Genomic DNA, 22,623 nt, shown 5'->3' with positions numbered 1-22,623 from the left:
TACTCATCAATGTGATGCCTCTGCAACTTTGCAGGCTTAGCCATTACCTAGGTTCATGATGATTCAATTGCACATGCAATATAAATAAATAAATAAATAAAAGTTAATTATGTTTTTTTTTCAAACTTTGAAATATATTTCATTTTCTTAAATTTAGTTTATTATTCAGAAACTAAGAATAATTTGTAAAACAATTTTTTTTCTTTTAAATGTAGTGTCTAGAGATTGGACATATAGTTATTTAAATATGGGTTAAATATGTTTTTGGTCCCTTAACTTTTAGTAAATTTTGGAATTAGTCCATTTTAAAATTTTGGACCAATTTAGTCCTTGATCTTTCGAAATACGTGGATTTAGTCCTTTTAATCAAATTTTGGTAGGTTTATTGGATGTTTCGTACGCATTTCAGAATTGTATTTGAGTTGTTTATACTGTTTGACACATTTTTGCTTTAATGTTAAGTCAAATACTATTATGAAACGCGCTTGAAATGTCAAATAAACTTAACAAAATTTGATTAAAAGGACTAAATTCACGCATTTCAAAAGATGGAGGACTAAATTGGTCCAAAGTTTCAAAATGGACTAATTCCAAAATTCACTGAAAGTTAAGGAACCAAAAACATATTTAACCCTTTAAATATTAAGTAGTAAAATAGTTTTTTTGTGTTATTTCAAATTTAAAAGAGTAAAATTGATTTAAAGTGTGTTTGGTTTAGCATTATACCGATGTGATTATAAATTTTTAACACAAAATTTAAGTTTGTTTAATTTCAAAATCAATTTAAAATAAAAAACTTCACTTTCGAAAGAAATTATAAATATCAGTTTCTGCGTCTATGAAATCGATTTTTTAACACAACTCCAAATTAAGTTTGTACCCACAGATTTCATTGTTCTAATGGAAATTTTATTGTTAAAACAAGTGGTTTTTAGTTTCAATTATTGGAATTTAGTAGGGCTGTGTAATAATACATTAATTGAAGAATAATTTGTTACCAATTAAAACATTAACACTAAAAGTTATTAAAACCAAAGACAAAGAATATGCTTTTTATTGAGAAAATGTCTTTGCCATTTATGTCTTATAAATATTTTAAAATATCACGACCCTTAATTGTAATTAAGTCCATTTATGTACTTTTATTAATTAGTTAGTAAATGGGAATTAAGGTATAGTATGCATTACCTATTGTATGTCTATCAAATTATGATCGAAAATCCAGCTTTAAGAGAATATTTTCAATACATATTTATAAGTATAATAAGAAGATATTACAACAATTTACAATTATAATTAACTTAAAAGCCAGTATTTCATATTATGTTTAATTTTAAAATTCTACTATAATAAGTAATATCTGCTTTTAACATATAGATAACATTTATTAATATTTTTTTGTCCTTTTACATAATGTGTGCACGTTAAAGAAACAAAAACATGAGTTTTTATTGAGAAATATTTATGATATTTAAATAAAAGATATTAATTAATTTTAATGTGATTTGAAGTTTAATGTATATTTAATACGTTTTTAATTTATGCATTAAATATACAGGAATATTTGTCTCTTTTCACATATTTAATTTATCATAATAATTAAAGTTAACTTAAATTCATATTGTAATTATTACTTTGACTTTTTTACATTAAATTTTATTATTATTTCAGAAAAAAAAATGTTCATATAATTACTTTATATGATTTCATATAAATCCCAAAACAAAGGACTGGAGAAAATACTATCTTATAGAAAAATCACACAAACATATAAATACACACATATACATATATATATATATATATATATATATATATATATATATACATATATATATATATATATATATATATAATTAGAAAGGGACTAGGTGCTATTCTTTTATTATAAAAAAAAATAGTACAATGTGCCAGAATGTTTTGACTGTGAAATCAGAGTTTTAAATTCCAATGGTCTGAGAGGGGTAATTTTGTCAATGTGGTTTGACTAAACCTAATTTTTTCTTACTCAAATAATTGCAACATTGGATTAAACAATTGAAGCTTTTTTCTGAGTATAATCATGGCTTTGGAGGCTGAAAAAGCCACCAATAGAGGAAGAAACACAAACTTTCATTTTAAGCATAACTTTTTATTAAAGTGTGACCCACACAAAACCATTGCAACTTTTCTTTCTTTCCAAAATTAATTAGCCACTCTTTTTAGATTAATATATCTTAATAATCTTTATGATCATATCACACTAATAAAAACTTTCTTTAAACCTTAATTTTGTCCCCAAACGACACAAATTATTGAATTCTGCTTAATTTCTTTATGCATGTTTGGACAAGTTTATCTAATCAAAATTTATAAGAATAAAAATAAAAATAGAGGTCAATTTCTCTTACAAATTAAAATTAGTTGGTCAATGTTCTAATTATACTAGTTAAAAACTTAAAAAAAAATGTTTATTATTAAAACAAATGAATTTCTCCATGTTCCGTAACAAAAATTCTCCTTTAGTTTCTTATTGATTCGTACCTAACATTTTTCAAAGTAGTTTATTTATAAAACTATTTTTTATAAATATTAAAATTACTTAATTTAAAAAAAAATCGATTTTTTATAAACTAATTTTAATTTACAAATTATTATTTTTCTTAAAGGAATTTAAAAATAGTTACCCAAATGCTACGAGACAACAAAACAAATGTGATAGGAAGTATATATTCAATCTTATTTATACAAAAACTTATCAAATTAATAATGAACATGGTAAGTAAGATTTGTATCTGATCTAAAATTAAAAGACAAGATAAACTCATTGTAGAGGAAAAAAAATGAATTACATTTACATAAAAATATACTCACCAATTAAGTTGATATTCTCTTAAAAAAATGATTAAATGGTTCTTAAATTTAATTGATATTTCATGTTGTCACTTTAAGGTGATAAGAGCCTTTTACCTCATTTTCATCTCACACTGTCTAAATAAAAATAAAACACTTAAATCAGTATTAATGTCAAAGGTTAGGTGCAACTATTTTCTGCCATAATAAAACAAAAATGGTGAAATTTGGTGAGTGACATTGATTTGCTTTTAGATTTGTAATTAGGAATTTGAAAATGAGTCAAGTCTAATTAGTCAAATTGTTTAACTTGCTACAAAGTCAGTCTAAGCTTCAAAATTTTAAGCCTAATTAAATTATGGTTTAATGCAATTCATTCAAAGACTTAGTTGGCCACACTAATTTTACAAAAGGATAATTTATTTTATTATTTTAGCATTAATGTACTTATTAAACCAGGTTGGATTTTAAGTTTGGGTTAAAAAATATTAATTAAAGATTTAGATATCAATTTATTTTATCTTAAATGAAAATGTTATATGTAATTGTCATTTTTTATCCGCAGTGTTTTGAAGAATTTTCGTTCAGATAGAGTATTTTAAGAATTTTTTAATATTTATTTGTCTCTTTGTTTGATCATTTTTAATAATACTTAAAATACATTATTAATAATTAAAAATAACATTATATTACAGTATAAAATAATTATTATAAATTTAAAATAGAAGTTATACATTATAAATATTTATTTGTTTTAACTTTTAATTGTAATATGTACTATATATTCAAAAATTTATTTATACAAACTTTAATAAACTACACTAGTTGAATATAAATAACTACAACCCATATATCCACTAATACATAATTAATATACAAATCATAAATATAAAAGTCATATAGGTGACCCATCACCAAACTACCATGTAAATTAAAATATTCTTTAGTGTTCTAACTATTACTTATCATTTGTACAAATTACAACTATAATTGATTTTATATATATATATATATATATATATATATATATATATATATATATATATATATATATATATATATATATATATATATATATATATATATATATATATATATATATCAAGAGTTTGAGATGGTCTAAAGTAAAATTAAAAACATCAGGTCTTTTATTTTAAATTTATTTTTTTGTTTTTTTATGAACAAATTATTTAATAAATTGTCATAATTAATTTTATTAAAAAAAAATTTCAATCGATAATAAGGTTAATTCATTTAATCTTTTTTAAGATATTGTTAAGCCACCTACATTTTTCAAATCATTTTTCTTATCTACTTTTATAAATCTATTTATAGTTTCATTCTTTGAGGATGCAATTAAAGTTTCAATTCTTCTCTTCTTTTTAATTTTTGAATAGCTTCATTCAAATTTTCTAATTGACGTATCTATATATTTTAATATAAAATAAAAAATTATAATATATAAAACATTACTAAAGATAAATATATAAAATGAATGAATTAAAACAATAAAATCTGGTTTTTATTGTCAATAAAATAAACTCGATGGTAGACTTATAGTATCTTGAAGTCTCAAGTCTCTTTCTCCTTATGTCTCAACTTCTTCGTAAACTTGTAGAGTTTATTTTAAGATTAATCATTAATAAAAATAATTAAAAAAATATTTGTTCTTCTCAAGTTGATGGTAAGTTTTTTTCTTTTTAAACATTATCTTTCTATAGAAAATCCAACTTTGAATTATGCTTCAACTAATCTATTATCAACCAAAAGACTAAATCTTGATCTAATTAATAGTTTTGTAGAAAAATACTGCTTTTTTCGATATATATGCAAAAAGACTCTTGAAACTCGTAAATTGAAAAATACCCAAAAATAAAATTGGGTAAAAGAATCACATTTCTAATTCTAATACAACCAAAACACAAATACAAAGAAAAATAGACTAACCATGGATGATGATGAAAAAATTGGTATACATGAACAATGTGGGATTCAAGGAATGTAATCTGTCAAAATCATAGAAAAATTACTCTTAGGAGATAAGAGAGTAAAAAGAGACAAGAGAAGTCACATAGAGACAAAAAGATAAAAGAAGAAAATAGAATTCAGATTAATTATATTAGAATGACGATTACAATCATTGTCTTTTTTTGTAAACAATTTACTAAATAAAGGTTTTAACTCATTAATATATTAGTAGTAAAAAGAAAAATTGATGTCTAAAGCGAGTGCTTGACTTGCTTCACCTTTAAGTCGGCTCTCTCTCTCTTTCTCTCTATATATATATAATTTATGGATACATATATAATTATGTTCATTTTTAATATAGATTAAATTTATCAAGTTATACTTGAATCACTTTTATTTAAAAAGACATAAATATTTAGTTGTATGTTAACGAAACAATGTAATATCTCATATATTTTTTCCTTGAAGATGTATATAAAGTATGTCTCATTACCAACATGTAATTTTTGGAATAAACTTTATGATTTTGTATGCAATTTTATTTTGTACACAACTTATTTTGGAATAATCTTTCTAATCTTGATTAATTGTCAATAAAAGAAAAAACAATCATTATATCAAATTATCAATAATATCTTGTGTATTCTAAAACATATATGTTTCCATCTTGTTTTGACTAAATAATATCTTTTGTGTTCTAAAAGATATATATTTTCACTTTGTTTTGACTAAAGGTTGTAGCGGAATAGTTTTTTTGTGCGATGATCTTTCTCGACCAAATTACCATATTTCTTAATAGGATAGTCTGATGGGGAGATATATGTTTCTAATTTGGCATCTTAGGGACCATGATCATCCTTATGATTGTAAACATGTCGTTAAGGTTCCCATTAACCCCTAACGGGCCAAATTTGGTTTTCACTTATTTAAGCCCATATCAATTTCACCACTGGACCCACTAAAATTAGATCACTTCTATTGAGTCTAACTAAATGTAAATAAGTAATATAATGCTATAAATAATATGTAAAGCCCACATTAAAAATAAAATTTCTAACACTAATCACCTTTAAAAGCACATTAGAAAATTCATCATCAACTTTTCTTATGTTTGAATAATTTATACACTCACTTTGTAACGGTCTAATACATAAATTTTCTTCTACGATCTACTTTTTGATAATTTAATCTTTGTTATCAAATCATCAATGAAACATAGGATATATCTTTTCCTTAATGAGTTTCATGTTTAATATTACAAACCTAGGGACTACAATATCATTTCAAGTATTCATCACACATATAACTCAAGTTGTACCAATTTCAAAGGAAGAATAGTTTTGCCTCCAGTGGTGAATCTTCGACTAATTATTTGGAGGTGCTAAAATTTGGTTGAATTACTCTTTTGATATATTTTTTCGTCCAAAAATGTCAAGTTGGTCCTCTAATTTTTTAGTCTCAATTTAGTCTCTATTTTTTAAAAATTGATGTAATTTGATTATTTTTGTTAAATTTCTTGAAGCGGCAAGGATTTTTCATCAAAATTGACATTAAGATTATGTCAATTACACCAAAAAAGGAAACCATCCTTATTTACAACTTCAATGTTGATGAAAAAATCTTAATTCGATTCAAGAAATTTTACAAAAAAAAGACCAAATTGTATCATTTTTTCAAAAATTGAGACTAAAAGTAATTGGAGGACTAACTTGATATTTTTGAACAAAAATAAAAACAAAAAACGTAATCCCATAATTTTTATATAAACTAGTAAACCATTGTATTTAATTTTTGGTTAAATTACTCTTTTGGTCCCTGTATTTGTCAAAAAATTTCAGTTTGGTCATCACGTTTTTCGTTGTCTCAATTTGATCCCCATTTTCTTAAAAATTATTCAATTTGGTCCTTACTGTTAGTTTGACCAAACGGTGTTAAAGTCAACGTCATGTGTAAATTTCTGGTTTTTTTGATTTTTGAATCTGTTTTTGAATTTTTTTTAAATTTTTAATTTTTTACACATGTCACTTTATATTTGTGCTACGTGTCAAAATAACTCAATTTGGTCCCTATATTTATTTTTAGATTCAATTTAGTCTCAATTTTTGAAAAAATGAAGTAATATTGTCCTTTCTTAAATTGACACTAAATTTACTTTTTTATAAATCTTATGGTGATATTCTTACTAAAATTAACGGTTTTATTAAATATTTCTATAAATATTTTAAATTAACTTTAAATTCTATACAAAACATTAGACTTTCGTTTTGTTTTGAACTTTAAATTTAGTTCCTAAATTTATATGTGACAAGTTATTTGATTTTTAATCCTCACTAAGTTTGTATAATATGATACACTTGATGCCTTTATATATGATGACAAAATTGTTAAGTTTTGAAATTAAGTTTGGGGTTTAACTTTGTTTAATAATAAAACTAAAAAAAAACTTGTTTAAAAATATTTCTACAAATATTTAATAAAAATGTCAATTTTATTAAGAATATCATCATAAGTTGTATACAAAGATTAAATTGAGTGTCAATCTAAGGAGAGACAATATTGCTTCATTTTTACAAAAATTAGGACTAAATTGAAACTAAAAACAATTGAGTCATTTTAACACGTGACACAATTGTGAAGTGACATATGTAAAAAATAAAAAAAAATTCAAAAAAATAAAAAAAATTGAAAATTGACACGTGACGTTGACTTTAACACCATTTGGTCAAAATTAACGGTGAGGACTAAATTGATTAATTTTTAAGAAAATGAGGACCAAATTGAGACAACGAAAAACTTGAGGATCAAACTGAAATTTCTTGACAAATAGAGAGAACAAAAGAGTAATTTAACCTTAATTTTTTATGATAATAAAAATAATAAAATTATAATTATTTTTATTATTATAATTATAAAATTAAATATAAATAATTTTTATAATTTTACTATAATTAATTTTCATTTATAGTGATTAAGTTTAAAAGAATAATGAAATAAAAAAAAAGGTTAAATTAAACAAATGATCACTTAAAAGTTGATATTAATAAAATAATTAATATTATTTAAAAAATATTTAAAAGGTAAAATTGAAAAATAGATGTGAAAAAAAAAACTTTTCTTTATATAGATAGATATATTTGTATAAACAAATTTTAAAATATCAAATACATAAAATATATTAAAAATATTAAAATTTTAAAAATATATTTAAAATTATATATTAAATTATATAAATGTAAAAGAATTTGGGGGACCATGGCCCCCTTTAGTCATAACAAAAGAACGCCAGTGTTTGCCTCCAACTTTAACACTCATACAATGTTTGAGCAACCATTTCTTAAGCATCATTCCAATGCTTAAGCGATATCATTTGTTGTATAATCCTACAAGTTCTGGAATCACAATTCTTCACCAACACTTGAGTATGAGCACATAGTAGCATGGTACCGCCCTCCACTTCAACGCTAAAATGACCTCGTGTCACTCGAGCATCCCTTATTATAAAGAAGAGAAAATTGTCTTGGACTCTCTTTCACTCCCTCATTTAGCTATAATCTTTGTCTCTAGAGCATTCATGTTGTTGCTTGAGCGACATTGAGTGATACATACAATGGTAACTCAGTGCTTTAGCATCACTTGCTATAACATTTTTTAAAATCCTTTCAAAATTTTATTTCACTACTACTAATAATAATAAGCATCCCTAAAGCATGCATAGAACCAGGGTGTTTACCGTACAAAAAATTTATACAAAAGAGTATAAATAGGGTTAAACTACCCAAAATCATTCCCAATGTATTCTATTAAAAACTCACTTAAAAGAGTACCTATAAAAATATGTAGAAATGTTAGAATCCTAAAAACTATAAAGAAATTGTGGGAGATGGGAGAGGGGGGTGTTAAAGCAATAAATGATATAAAGAAATAAAACAATATAGAATACATGTTGATATGGTTGAATTCTTCATCAACTATCATTTAATTATTATTCATTTAATTTATAAAGATCCCAAATTAATTAAATAAGCATAAATTAATTTGTTAAGACTCTCACTTACTACATTGTCTACAAGTGAGACTCTATTTAGATTTTACATGTTTTATCATCTACATGTGAAGTCTTATTTATCCTTTTACCCTTTAAATCAAGTAAACAAGTATATATGGTTAGTTAACTAATTAATTAATTCATTTAATCTCTCACCCATTTCATCGTCTACGAATAAGATTCTATTACACTTCACCATTTTCTTCGTCTATGAATAAAGTGCAACTTAAACTTCACATGTTTCATCGTTTACATATTAAATCTTATTATGTTACCAACCAAAGGTTATAAAAAAACTGGCAAGAATTCTAACTAAAGAAATAAGATTGAATTATAAACAATTGTTCTAAAACAATCTTAATCAAAATTTAAAAAAATATAGAATAATATACTTTGTTTTGAAGAAAATTAAAAAAAATTATTGCATATAACTTCATAATTAACTATGAAATTTAAAAAGAATCATCTAATATGGTTTAGTCTTCCATGTGGAAGACCACCTAAAACATAAAGTGATGAGGTGGATGATGGAATATGGATTGGGTGATAACTCCAAATGCTCGATGTTTATTGCCTTTTGTAGTAATTTTGGATGGATTTTTGTTGCTCAGATATGTTGGAGATTCATAATAACCACTTTAGTTGTAGGACTTGAGAACACACAACAAAGCTTTAAGTTGACAAAATTTGTTTAGACTTTGTGTAGAGATTGGGATAAAAATTAGTTTAAGTTCATAGAATACTAAGTTAAATAAACAATATTTTTTGGTGTCAAAAAGTCTCCTAAATCCTGTGCAAAATAATAACCTTAGCAACAACTTTATTTTGCAAAAAGTTCAACTTAGTACATGATTCAATGGACCCCAATGCATCAGATGATATGTACTAGACAAGGTCTTCTAGATTATACATATTAGACGAAATCATCAGACAATATATAGTAGACAATTCCATCAAACGATATTATTGGACAAGTCTCAATAAATGACTTCATCAGACGATAACTTAATAGACAATATCATCAGACGATTTAACACTTCTAATTTGTCTTGAATCATCTTTTTCATTATCCCATATCACTTCCTCGTTTATTTAAGCTTAGGGTCTTAACTTTTCTTAGTAACTAGAGATTTATCAATTTAGTCATGTTTGCTTCATTTATAGTCATTAGACGATTCATTATTGTTTATCTATGAAATATTTATGAGCTTGTTACAGTTCAACTGTATAAAGCATGGGTTAACATGCTCAAGAAATGTCTATGCATTTTATCATATTATCAAAACCTATAATTCCTAGATATGTTTCGTTAAGTTGTCAAGGAAAATTTCATAGAATAAATCTTCTAATTAGATAGTAACACCTATTTGTAACATGACTTTAAGAAAAAAGTTTATTTTTTTATCTTTAAATATTTTCCGAATTTAACTACACACACTCTGATTGATTTGTGATTGTGTTTGTTGTGAGCTATTCATCTTTTATGTTTAGATAATTATTAAATGAGTTATTGCTTTTTCTCACCACATCTCTCCTTCTTTGCTTTTGTAAAATATTCAAAATTTTCTTTTGGTAATTTTGCACCGAAAAAAAAAGTGTAAGTTAAATCCCCGAAATAGAGATAGTACCCTCTTATAACTAATAAAAATGTTTTTATATTAACAATTTTTTTCTCAATAATTAAAGTTTCATGTCGATATCATTCAACAAATAAATTATATTAAAACAACACATATATAGTATAACTTGCTAGCATATCTTGACTGAAAAAACAAGTAGGTTTATATTAAAAAAAAAAAAGACTCTTCTCTATTTATGTTAATTAGAATATTCTTTCAAGATAACCCTAATTCTTGGTTAGAGTCCTAAAACAACACATGCATGTTGTTTACTTCTAATGCTAATTTTCTTTGTCAATGTGCCTTTTTTACTATCATTTGTGTCCTAACTATGCAAACAAAACACATGCATATACATATACACACACATAAAAGTTCAAACCTAACCTAAATACCAAAGTTCTGAAAATTAATTCCAAACATCTTTAGAAACTTACATAGCAGTGCACTTCACATGCATCATGTGCACATCACGTGACTGTGCAACCTTTTCCCACTTGGCTTCTCATTCATTAATTTATGGCCAATACACAAACATTTTGCAACTTTTGATTCCTTACCAATACATAACATCTTTTTCAGTTACTTTTATTAGCAATTAATAAAAAAATGCTTTGTGCATTAGATAGTGTATTAATGTCTCCTTGCTTCCCACAATGTCAGAAATAAATAAAGTTAATATTATTATTACATAAAATAATGTAAAATTGGTATGAAAAAGTAGGCATATTCTCTTTTCAGTTCTCTATGAAATTCCACATGCTATGGCACCTTGAAGTTGCAAAAATGTATTACTACACATACATCAATATCACCATTGCATCATTTTCATTGTCTCTCTCTAATATGGATAAGTTGTTCACAACATGCACATGCACCTCACATTCTTTCATATTTAATATTAATATCTCTCCATAACATACCTATTTACTATATCTATTCTTTGACTTTCATGGGTCTTCTTTTATCTATGTATATGTGTTTTCTAAGTAATAAGGATAAACCCTAATACTATGTATCATACACGTGTATAATTGCATATACGTACATGTATTTTTGGGATTTATATGGGTATTTTTTTTAAATATAAAAAAATGTGTAGAATTATCAAAGGTTAAAATACTTGATTTTGAGAAAATTTATAATGAAATTTTTTATTGATGGAATATTATTATGGTGCTGATCTGTAAATAGTTTTTATGTTCAATGTGAATCAAAATAATGATTGAAGAAAACACACCAAAATTACCCCTTATTGATTTTTTCTTTTGCAAAAAATTGCAAAAATAGTAATTTGTTTTGTATAAAATTAGAACGAACATATTACGAAATTAAAAAAAACGGTGAAAAAGATCATAATATATTGTTCTTGAAAGTGAGAACTTATTATTTAGAGGTAAATGTTTAAATATATTTTTATTCTCCCATTTAACATTTTTTTTCTTATGTACTTCTAAATCTTTTAATTTTAAAAAAAAACGAAGAAGTTAAAATAAACAAAAAATTAGTGATAAAATACTTAATATTTTATAAAATAAAATATTATTAACCCTAGCTAGTATTATTCGTGTAAATTATTAGATGTTGTAAGATTATGCTTCAGATATAACAGCTCGACAACAATTGTCCATATCCCTCTGAGTTCTGTTTGGGAGAATAACTAGTTTGTATTTTATTTCTTGAGAATGCAAAGAGAAATATTTTATTTTTTTATAATATTAAATTAAGAAAGTACTTTTTACATTTTCAGATACTAACTATATTTATTTTATTTATGATTAATTTAATAAAAAAATTGGCAAAAGACAACACATCATTCAAGATAGAATATCACACTCCAAATTGAAAATTCTGCAATTTGACAGTGCATTGGATGGTTTTTCTATACTGCATTTTCTATTCACCTTTTGTTTTTGGTTTGGGTAAAGTATTATTAGATTAGGGGTTGCATTTCAAAGGGTGAATTTTTTTAAGTAAGATATTTTAATATTGTAGAAAAATTGTTGTTCCTTTATTTTTTTTAATTTAGAGTTATCAACTTAAATTCATAATAGTAAAATTTCTTAAAAAGTTTCATGAGATAGTAATATATTATCTTCTTACCAAAATTATATTTGTGTCGTCCATGATTTTCCTTCTAAATTAGATTTTATAATTTCTTTTAAACTATATAATTTCATGTACCAAATAACATGTTATAGCATAAACACTTATATTTTTCAAAATTTAGTGAATAAGCATTTATTAGCATCATTAGTAAAAAAGTAGTTCAGTAGGTTTGTTCTCTTAGAATGAATTATTTAAATCTCTTTGTGTAGTTCATTCAAAAGACCATCCTACACCCATTGATGAATAACTAATTTATGAATAATCATTAGAACCAAAAAACTAAGCTAAAGGAAATTTTGATATTTGGAATAAACGTATTCAAGTAATATATGTTGGTTTTTTCATGTAAAACATTTTGCTACTAACCTCACCTTTATATATATATATATATATATATATATTATTTTTTTCTATAAATACCATAATACTCTTTTTCTTAAATATCTCCATAGAACCAATGAACTTTGATTCTTTGGACAAATCTACTAAAGTCTACCTATTATTTTTCTTTATATAATCAATTTAAGTCCAACAGTCTTATCCAAAAGTTTTTGCATTAAAAGCACTAGTGAATTCTAAAAAGCTTATTAGATTGTTTTTAGTTAGGTAAGTGTAAAAATCATTCCCAAAAGAAATTTTATTTTTTTCTTTTACTTTCCAGTCCCCACACATGACTTCACTATTATATTATTAACCTTTAAATGGAATATATTCTCAAAGACTCAATATTTTCAGTACATCACTTAAGAATAAAAAACCTACAAACTACTATGTTTATCCTAAGAACATGTTATTAAAAGTTTTAGAACCTATTTTTTTTGGGATCAAGTAATATTATCATATACCCCCACACTTTTACAGTGTGTTTAAATAAGAAAATGTAAAAGTATAATTCATTCATAGAAAAATTAAAATTTTATGATAAAATATGTTGTTTTGGTAAGAAAATTTTCATATTATAAAATCCCTGTCTTTTCTCTTTGTATTTTCTTCTTAACTTGATCTTGGTCAAGGTTAATTAACTTGAATAAGAACAAGACATAATTAACTTGGCTAAGATCTAAGTGTTATAATCTCAACATTTTTTTTTTTATAAATATCGACAAAGGATTCTTTCAAACAAAAGCCAAGCCTATTTATTTTTCAGCCAACATCATCAAATTTATTTTATTGTTGGTGTTAGGTCGAGTTTATTTCCCAACAAACATTAGACAATATTTTCTTAATCAACATTAACAATGTTCTTTGACTAGTGTTAGACACTTTCTTTTCCTAATTTATGTGAACTCGGACTAATTTATGTGAATCGAGTTAAGGTTTAAACCAATATCAATTATAGTTATTTTTTGGGCATAATTCATTATTATTTCTTGAACAATGTTCGTTAGGATTTTGCTGGCCAACGTTGAGAAGATTTCTCTGTAATTGACATTGACTATGGGTTTTTTTTCTTCTTGATGTTAATAGAAATATTTTTATATTCGTTGTTAGGATTATTTTCTTATGTAGATCATTATTATTTAGATTTTTCTCAACCATTGTTAAGGAGATTATTTTTTGGAAGATGTGAAATAGATTTTCTTGATTGACGTTTATTGTAGTTTTTTCATTGATATCTACAATGGTTTTTTTTTTATCAACAAAATAAATATTATTCTTTGTCAATAATTTATTAAGATTTTTTTCTTATGTTGATTGTGTAATACCCTACTATTGGTATTATTACATTACTACTAATAACTTTACTAATCGTTTCATAGCAGTCAGATAATTGATATAATTAGTATGTTTAGAATCCTCCTTTGATATTAGGTTCATATAATTTCAGCAGCTCATAGGTTAGCATGTTTCCCTCTCATCGTTTTCTGTGTTCGTTATTTTATTAAGTATGATTCCCTATTACATTCAGTATCACTACATTGATCTCAACTATATTCCATATAAAAATAATAATCTCAGACATAATTAATATTATTAATAAGAAAATTAAATTATATTAAGAGACCTCAGTTCGATTTTTAATTCATTAATTCATTGTTGAAATTAATAATATTAGTTACTTGAATTCTCAACATTACGAAAAAAATATATATATAAATTTTGGCAACTATCAACTAATGTCATCTCTAAAATCCCTATTATACATTATCATCAACTAAATAATCTTCTCTGTAACATATTTATGATAATGTCCAACAACAGTCTTATAATTGTTTTCACTTCTTGATTGCCAAATAGTAGAAGTCCTCATGGTTCAACTCGAACAATTTAGCAGGCACAATGTTCATTTCAATCTTCAACATAATGTTCTTTTACAACATCTTCAACACAATGTTAAACAATTCATTTACAATAAAAGTCTGTCCATAGTCGTAGAAAACTAGTTCTAAACCTGACTCTGGTCATGTTTCACTACTTGGTCCTCTTGTTCCTCTCATTTAGCTATTTCAACATCTGATAAAAGTGTCACATGATCATCATAGTTAGTATAACGTACCATTCATTCCATTGAACTACCAATGGAAAAACCAGAAAAACCAGGGAAAGAAAAGGAACTCTCACTAAGTTGTGTCAGTAAATCAGAAATAGTATTGAGCTGTGCAGAATGACAGTGTCTCTAAAACTACTAAAATCATGTTTCCATCCATGGCTTTGGCAGTGAAGATCCGAATACTTGGTGGAGCAGTATTTTCTCCCTTTTGCTTAGCTTGTTTATGCCATAGCCTCGAAAAACTCCTAATTTCAATGCTTCTCTTCCTTCTTCCACAGCCCTTTTCCTCACAGCGGTCAATAAAGAAGAACCATGAGGAGTTTCACTGTTTCCAGTTTTTGGTGTTTCATGTACCATCTTCTCTTCCCCTGCTTTCTCCTCAGGTAGTAGAGTCTTGGCTCCATTGGCACTACTTCCTGCACAATCATCACGGTCCCTATTACCCCACCATTTATTTGAAGTGGCTGATAAGCCTTCTGACGGAAATCCAGACTTGAATTCATCCATTGTTGTCATTGCTTTGTTCAAGCCAGCATTAGCCACATTCTGCGTCCGTGCACTTTCCACATTCTTGTTTCCTTGCTGCGGCGAATTCTGAAGCAGTGTAATACCTTGTGCTTTGGCCCTCTCATCATTTGTTTGTTGAAAAACACTGCCGTCAAAAATGGTAGGCAAGAAAAGAAATAAGATTAGCAAAAACTTTCTATGTTCTCTTACTTGAGCAACATTGACAGCACTCCAAAATTACCATCAACTGAACTGAGAACCAAAAAGAATCCTACAAGAGTACTTTAGGTCACCAAATTGGCAACCGCAAGAAATAACCGAACAGATTTTAAGATTATTCTCCAACCAAGAGGTGTTAGACATTTGACACCAGCATAAACGGCACATTAGAAAAAGCAAGCATGGCTTCTTTAATCCATTTATAACTTCGTAGACAACCAAAAAAAGTACTCCGACAAATCCAACATTTACCAAAAGTACCAAAGAAGTCTACTATTCAAAGTTGGTGTAAAAAAATGGCAATTGGTTCAAAGAAACAAACAAACTGCTATGTGTGTGTGAGAAAAGAGGAATCAAATGAGTATGGAAGTGTAACTCTGTAAAATTATTATTGAAATATGAGCTTATCACAATGGATGGTGGTTGTTTACCCAATGAATCACTCGGGACCAAATTATGGACGAATGTTGCATAACCAGATGGGGGCTGTTTGTAGATAGAGAATGTAGGGTTGAGTATGATCTGGCGCGAATCTGCATACAGTTTCATTAATTCGCTCGTCAAAATGTTTTCCGCTGGGCGAACAAACCTTTTGCATAGAAGTGAAATTTGGCCGAAAGTTTGTTTAGCTGGTCGAGAATCATGTCTCGCTGGTCGAGAGACATTAAAATCTTGCGAATTATGTATGTTTAGATGCTATAAATTTACAGTTGCTTGCTCATTAATTAATAAGGAATATTTGTGTCACCCAAAAGGGGACCATTGCTTATAATTAATGACATTAAAGTAAGACTTACTTAGTAAATATGTTTGTATATTCAAAGATAGCATGCATGTAGACTTAAGTATGATTGATTGCCTATTAAAGTATGTTTATTTTAGCCTCTTAATTGTATGGAAATTTGTCAATTTAAGCATCTCCCAAAGGTGAACTTAAATAAATGATTTGTATGGTTATATGTCAGTTTAAGCGTCACGCAAGGGTGAATTTAAATGCATGACTAGTGTAGTTATGAGTCTGAATCCATTAAATTTATCAAAACATTAATGTGTGTGAGCTTATATATTTTTTCCAGCTTCCATGAATATGTTTGGTTTGGACAGTGGTGTGATCAAGTTCAATGGTTTAAACTATGTTGATTGGTATGAACAAATCCAGTTTCAATTTGGTGTGTTTGATTTAGATTTAGTTATGGATGAGATGTCCCCAACCATCATTGAGACCAGTACAATAGATGAAAAGTTTCTTTATAAGGCTTGGCAAAGGTCTAACATGTTGTCTTTGAACTTGATGTGCATGACCATGGCAGAAAATGTGAAGCTATCTAGGCCCAAGACCGAAAATGCAAAGGGATTTTTAAAGTTGATCAAGGAGTATTCACAACCGGACATTATTGATTGTGAGAACTCTCAAGCTAACAACAGATAAATTGGTTTATGGTCACAGTCCATTCATGATCATGTAATAGGAATGACAAATATAGCTGGAAAGCTGAATCTATGGGAATGAAGGTGAATGAATCTTTTCTGGTCCAGTTTATTATGCATTCTCTACCCCTTGAGTTTGGTCAGCTCCAAGTGATTATAAAATACTTAAGGATAAATGGAACTTTCAAAAATTAAAGCCATGCTAGTTCAAGAGGAATGAAGGCTCAAGAAAATGAAAGATCATTCAATTCATCTCATGATGATACTAGCTCCTGTAAAACCAATCCAGGAAAGAAGGACAAAGCCCCATTGAAAGTTATCAAGAAGGACCATAAATGCTTCTTTTGCAAGAAGGTGGATCACTTCAAAAAGGATTGTCTGAAAAGAAAATTTTTGCTTGAAAAGAAATGTACATTTTATGTTCACGTAAGTTTTGAAACAAATATTATTGAAGTACCTAATAATACTCGGTGGTTGGATTTAGGAGCTACCACTCATGTTTCTAATATTATGCAGGGAATTCTTTCAGTTCAGCCCATAAAAGGAACTAAAAAGTATTTATATATAGGGAACAAAATGAAGGCACAAATAGAAGGAATAAGGACTTATATATTGTTTCTAAAGACGGGCTATTGTCTAGATCTTGAAAAGTGTCTCTATGTTCTTGGTTGTGCTAGGAATTTGATTTTTGTTGCAAAGTTGGATTGTTTAGGTTTTAATTTTAAGATTGGAAATAGTGTATTTCATTTGTATAAACATAAATACTAATATGGTTATGGTACTTTATGTGATGGTTTATACCATTTGAATCTTAATGTTAGTTTTATTCATTCCCTATTTAAATGTTGAACATGTTTCTAGTAGCAAGTGTAATGTACAAAATGAAAATTTTGCTTTCTTATGGCATCAAAGATTAGGTCATGTATCCAAAAATGATGATGAGGTCGGTGAAAAATGATATCTTACCTTAATTGGATTTTGGTGACCGGGATGCGTGTGTGGATTGTCTAACGAAGATAAACAAACATGTTTAAAGGAAACGAAGATGAAGCCATAACCAAGGGAACACTTAAACAAAGACGAATTCACTAATTAAGCAAGGAATCTCTAAAATTAAAATTAAGATTCAAATGGTATAAACCATCACATAAAGTACCAGAACCATAATAGTACATATGTTTATACAAATGAAAAACACCCTTTCCCATCTTAAAATTAAAACCTAAATAATCAAACTCTGCAATATTCCTAGCACAACCAAGAACATAGAGACACTTTTTGAGATCTAGACAATAGCCAATATCTAGAATCAATTTATCCTATTCCTTCTATTCGTGCCTTCATTCTTTTTCCCATATATAAATATACCTTTAGTTCCTTTTATAGGCTAGATTGAGAGAAGTCTCTGCATAATATTAGAAACATGAGTTGTAGCTCTAGATTCCAACCACTAAGTATTATTAGATACTTCAATAATATTTGTTTCAAAACTTACATAAACATAAAATGTACCTTTCTTTTCAAACCAAGATTTTTTGTACACACAATCCTTCTTGAAGTGATCCACCTTCTTGCAAAAGAAGCATTTGTGGTCTTTCTTGATTCTACCCTCATTAACTTTCATTGGGGCTTCATCCTTCTTTCTTGGATTCGCTTTACTGGAGCTAGCACCATCATGAGTCATGAGATCAATTGAATGATCCTTCATTTTCTTGAGTTTTTCTTCCTCTTGAACTAACAATACTTTAATCTCTTGAAAGTTCCATTTATCCTTAAGGGTGTTATAATTCACCTGGAATTGACCAAACTCAGAAGGAAGAGAGTTCATAATAAACTATACCAAAAAAGATTCATTCACCTCCATTCCCATAAACTGCAACTTTGCAACTATATTTACCATTCTTGTTACATGATCACGAATGCGCTGTGACCATTCAAATTTCTTGGTTGTCAGCTCACTCGTGAGAATTCCCACAATGGACTTATCAATAATGTCCAGTTGTGAATACTCCTTGATCAACCTTAAGAATCCCTTTGCATTTTCAATCTTGGGCATAAATGGCTTCACATTTTCTGCCATGGTCATGCGCATCCAGTTTAAAGACAGCATGTTAAACCTTTGTCAAGCCTTATAAAGAGACTTTTTATTTGTTGTACTGGTCTTATTGATGACTGGGATCAGGGATGGAAAAATACTGGTGCTCGTGAGTATCTGCGGATAAAATCCACACGGATAGTTGGTATCCGCAGGTATTTATTACACCCAAGTAATGGGTAGCGGGTATTTAATACCGGTTTATAAATAGGTCGGGTGTGAGTATTATACTACCCGTACCTACAGTATCCATTACCCGCAAAAAATTGAAATTTAATTTAAATTTTATTAGATTAAATTTAATTAAAATTAAAATTTAATTTATATTCAATTTACTTATATTTTATTTTATATGTTTCTGTAATTTTATTTTAAAATTTTATAAAATATCTTTTTTAAATATTCACGGGTATCCACGAGCTTTAAAAAACCCGCATGTATGTTTATGTTTCAAACGAGTACCCGATGGGTACGGGTGGATTTTTTTTGTTGCAGATCGGCTTGTGAGTAGGCATTATCCGTCCCCAACCCAACTCGTTGCCATCCCTAACTCGGGGCATCTCATCCATATCTATAGCTAAATCTAAATCAAACACACCTAAATGAAACTGGATTTTTTTATACCAAATAGCATAGTTTAAATCATTGATTTTGACCACACCACTACCTAGACCAAACATATTCATGGAACCTAGAAAGAATATATAAGCTCACACACATTAATGCTTTGATAAATTTAATGATAGTGGCACGAGGAAGAGGTCATAGCAACCCAAAAGGAAATGGTGGCCGAAATGGGCATCCTGAATGTTCATATTATAGGAGAATGGGTCATATCCAAGAAAAATGGTATTCATTGCACAGTTTCTAGACAAAGATGCTCATTATCTGATTATTAACAATCTAGAGTTTATGATCAAGAGTACCAAGAACTTTTGGATTATATGTTTGAAAAATCTACCAATCTTGGTCAATCCTTTTCAAGGCCAAATGTATCGGCAACATGCATTTCTCAAACAGGATTCTAGATTCAAGTGCCTCAAACCATGTCTCTAGTAACATTTCTTCATTTCCTCATTTTATTAGTGTTGCCAATGGATGCACAAGATAGGTATGAATTTGCACATAGTGCTTGAATTCGGTGCACTCGTCAATGGAATGTTCGACACTTGGGTGGAGACCACATTTGTCATTGGTTGTACTCACACCTCGGCAATCCAACTTCAAGGAATGCTCCCATAATAAACATAATGGAGCTTCTAATTTCATTCACCCTCCTCACTAATGTGTTTGCTCAAGCTTCAATAGCATTCGTTGAAGTGTGCCCAGAGAGCAGATTGTCCTAACACTAGGCTTATCCTCCTGAAACCCTAGCCCAATAGCTCCATATGTAATGGGTGGTGGGGAATCCCAAACAAAAGCTCCATCTTACACTACTATCCAAGAAGTTGATGTTGACAAGGCCAAGGCAAGCCGGAAATTTTAGAGGAAAGGCTCAGGGCCATTGAAGATGATGTAAGTTATGGTTTTGAGGATTGTACAGGACTATGCCTGGTGCTAGATGTATTGATTCACTCCAAATTCAAGGTGTCAGACTCTGAGAAATACAGAGGAACCACATGTCCCAAGAGCCACCTCACTAAGTACTACAAGAAGATGGTTGCACATGCACATGACAACGAACTGTTGATACACTTTTCAGAAGACAGTCTAGCTAATATGGAGCTTAATTGGTATATGCATCTCAAGTATGTTGTTTCAAAAGAATAGTCAAAACTAATGGCAATGAATAAACTTTACTAGACTTGAAAACTTACCTCTTGTTGCCACTAATCAAAACCATTGTCACAGGGCCCTGTAACACCACACTTTAAACCCCACCTACATAAAATTAAAATGATACTCATAAAACACTAAATCAAATTTGTCAAAACCACAGCATGTGACTGTTTCCAGAAGCTTGTCTAAGGACATAAGCAATATATCAAAGTTCCTATGTACGAACACATGACCAAGTACCAAAACTATTACATATTCTTAGTTAAGCTGTTGAGGTAAAAAAAGAAAAAGTAACACTAACATCATAACCAGGAGTGAATAGTGAAAACAATGAACAGATAGTGTGATGTAAATTATCTGTTCAGAAGTGATAAAATACGACAAGAACTCAATCTAAACCTAAGTAGCTTCCCTACAAAATTTGTTGTCCTTGGCCAGAAAGAAAAAAAAAATTATAGCAAAGCATATTCTTTATTTTCTTATTTCTTTATGATCTATCTGAGCGTTTCTAAGATAAACTAACCCATGCTTTTTTCAATTATTCACACCTCCCTACCCTATAAAAGAAATATTTTTCACCCAAAATTTCATCTGATAAACTGTTTTTCTGACTTAAAATTTTCAAATTTTAATTCCAGATTTCTAGATTCTCAGCACATTGTTGCTTCAATTCCTATTTCACCTTTTGTTGCTCAACATGCCAAAATTTTGGAAGATTGCGTAACGATTACCACTAGAAAAAACTAAAAGAAAAATAAAAGTCAGATACCAAAGAGGTAAATTTTGTGGGTTCTTCCTAACAGGTTTGGTAATTACGTTCTTTTTAGCTGTTATAAAAATTATAAATTCAATTACAAAGAAGAAAAAAACAAAACTTGATGAAAGGGATTGTCGGAATATGTAACTGAAACATTTTTCAAAGAAAAAAGAATTCCGAAGAAACGCCCAGAAGCAGAAATCTTAAGATTTTGTATTACGAGGTAAAAAAAATTGCATTTTGAAGCGACTAGGAAGAAGAAGAGATTGAGGGTTTTGCGAATTATTACCTGATATTAAGAACAATTGATCAGAGTAGCGTGCGTGTCTGCTATTTATTTAGTTTCAACTTGTGTTATGCATCGGCGTCTGAAGCTTAAACTGAACTGGTGTGAGACGTTGTGTCAATTCTATATAGGCCAAGGAATTTACCATAATGATCTCACCATTAGGGTTATTGTCATGAATACAAAGAAAAAAAAGATTTTTTCTTTATTAACATTATTGAAAACTGAATTTTTTTAAGACTAAATTTTGATATAATTAATTCATATATGTATATAATCTAATTTAATAATTAATAATTTAGTTATTGAACTAAAACTTTTCATAGAATAAATTAAGTTTATGCTTTTTTTTATCAAAATTCAAAATACTTAATTATTTATTAAAAAGTTAATTTAAAGTATGATAGTTTTTTAAAAGATAATTACATGACTAATACAAATATTCATTCAGAAATATATAATTTATTTTAAAATGGATATATATATAT

At 27.7% G+C, this 22,623-nt stretch overlaps 1 protein-coding gene across 2 annotated transcripts; it reads right to left on the bottom strand.

The window, feature by feature from the left end:
• Positions 1-14,826: 14,826 nt before the first annotated feature.
• LOC114188906 lies at positions 14,827-22,275 on the bottom strand. Of its 2 annotated transcripts, XR_003605468.1 has the most exons (4): positions 22,139-22,275; positions 21,131-21,194; positions 15,136-15,716; positions 14,827-15,027 (listed from the first exon to the last, which is right to left on the bottom strand). XR_003605468.1 is itself a non-coding variant. In XM_028077574.1 (3 exons), the coding sequence occupies exons 2-3, from the start codon at positions 21,154-21,156 to the stop codon at positions 15,206-15,208; spliced, it is 537 nt and encodes a 178-aa protein (XP_027933375.1). In that variant the 5' UTR covers positions 21,157-21,194; positions 22,139-22,275; the 3' UTR covers positions 14,827-15,205. The 2 variants fall into 2 exon arrangements, 1 of the variants encoding a protein (XP_027933375.1); XM_028077574.1 differs by having other exon boundaries at positions 14,827-15,716.
• Between the last annotated feature and the right edge of the window lie 348 nt (positions 22,276-22,623).

The sequence above is a fragment of the Vigna unguiculata genome, chromosome 6 (assembly GCF_004118075.2).
Source record: "Vigna unguiculata cultivar IT97K-499-35 chromosome 6, ASM411807v1, whole genome shotgun sequence".
NCBI lineage: Eukaryota > Viridiplantae > Streptophyta > Magnoliopsida > Fabales > Fabaceae > Vigna > Vigna unguiculata.
Note: the sequence above shows the minus strand (reverse complement) of the source record. Positions and strands in the feature narration are given on the sequence as shown.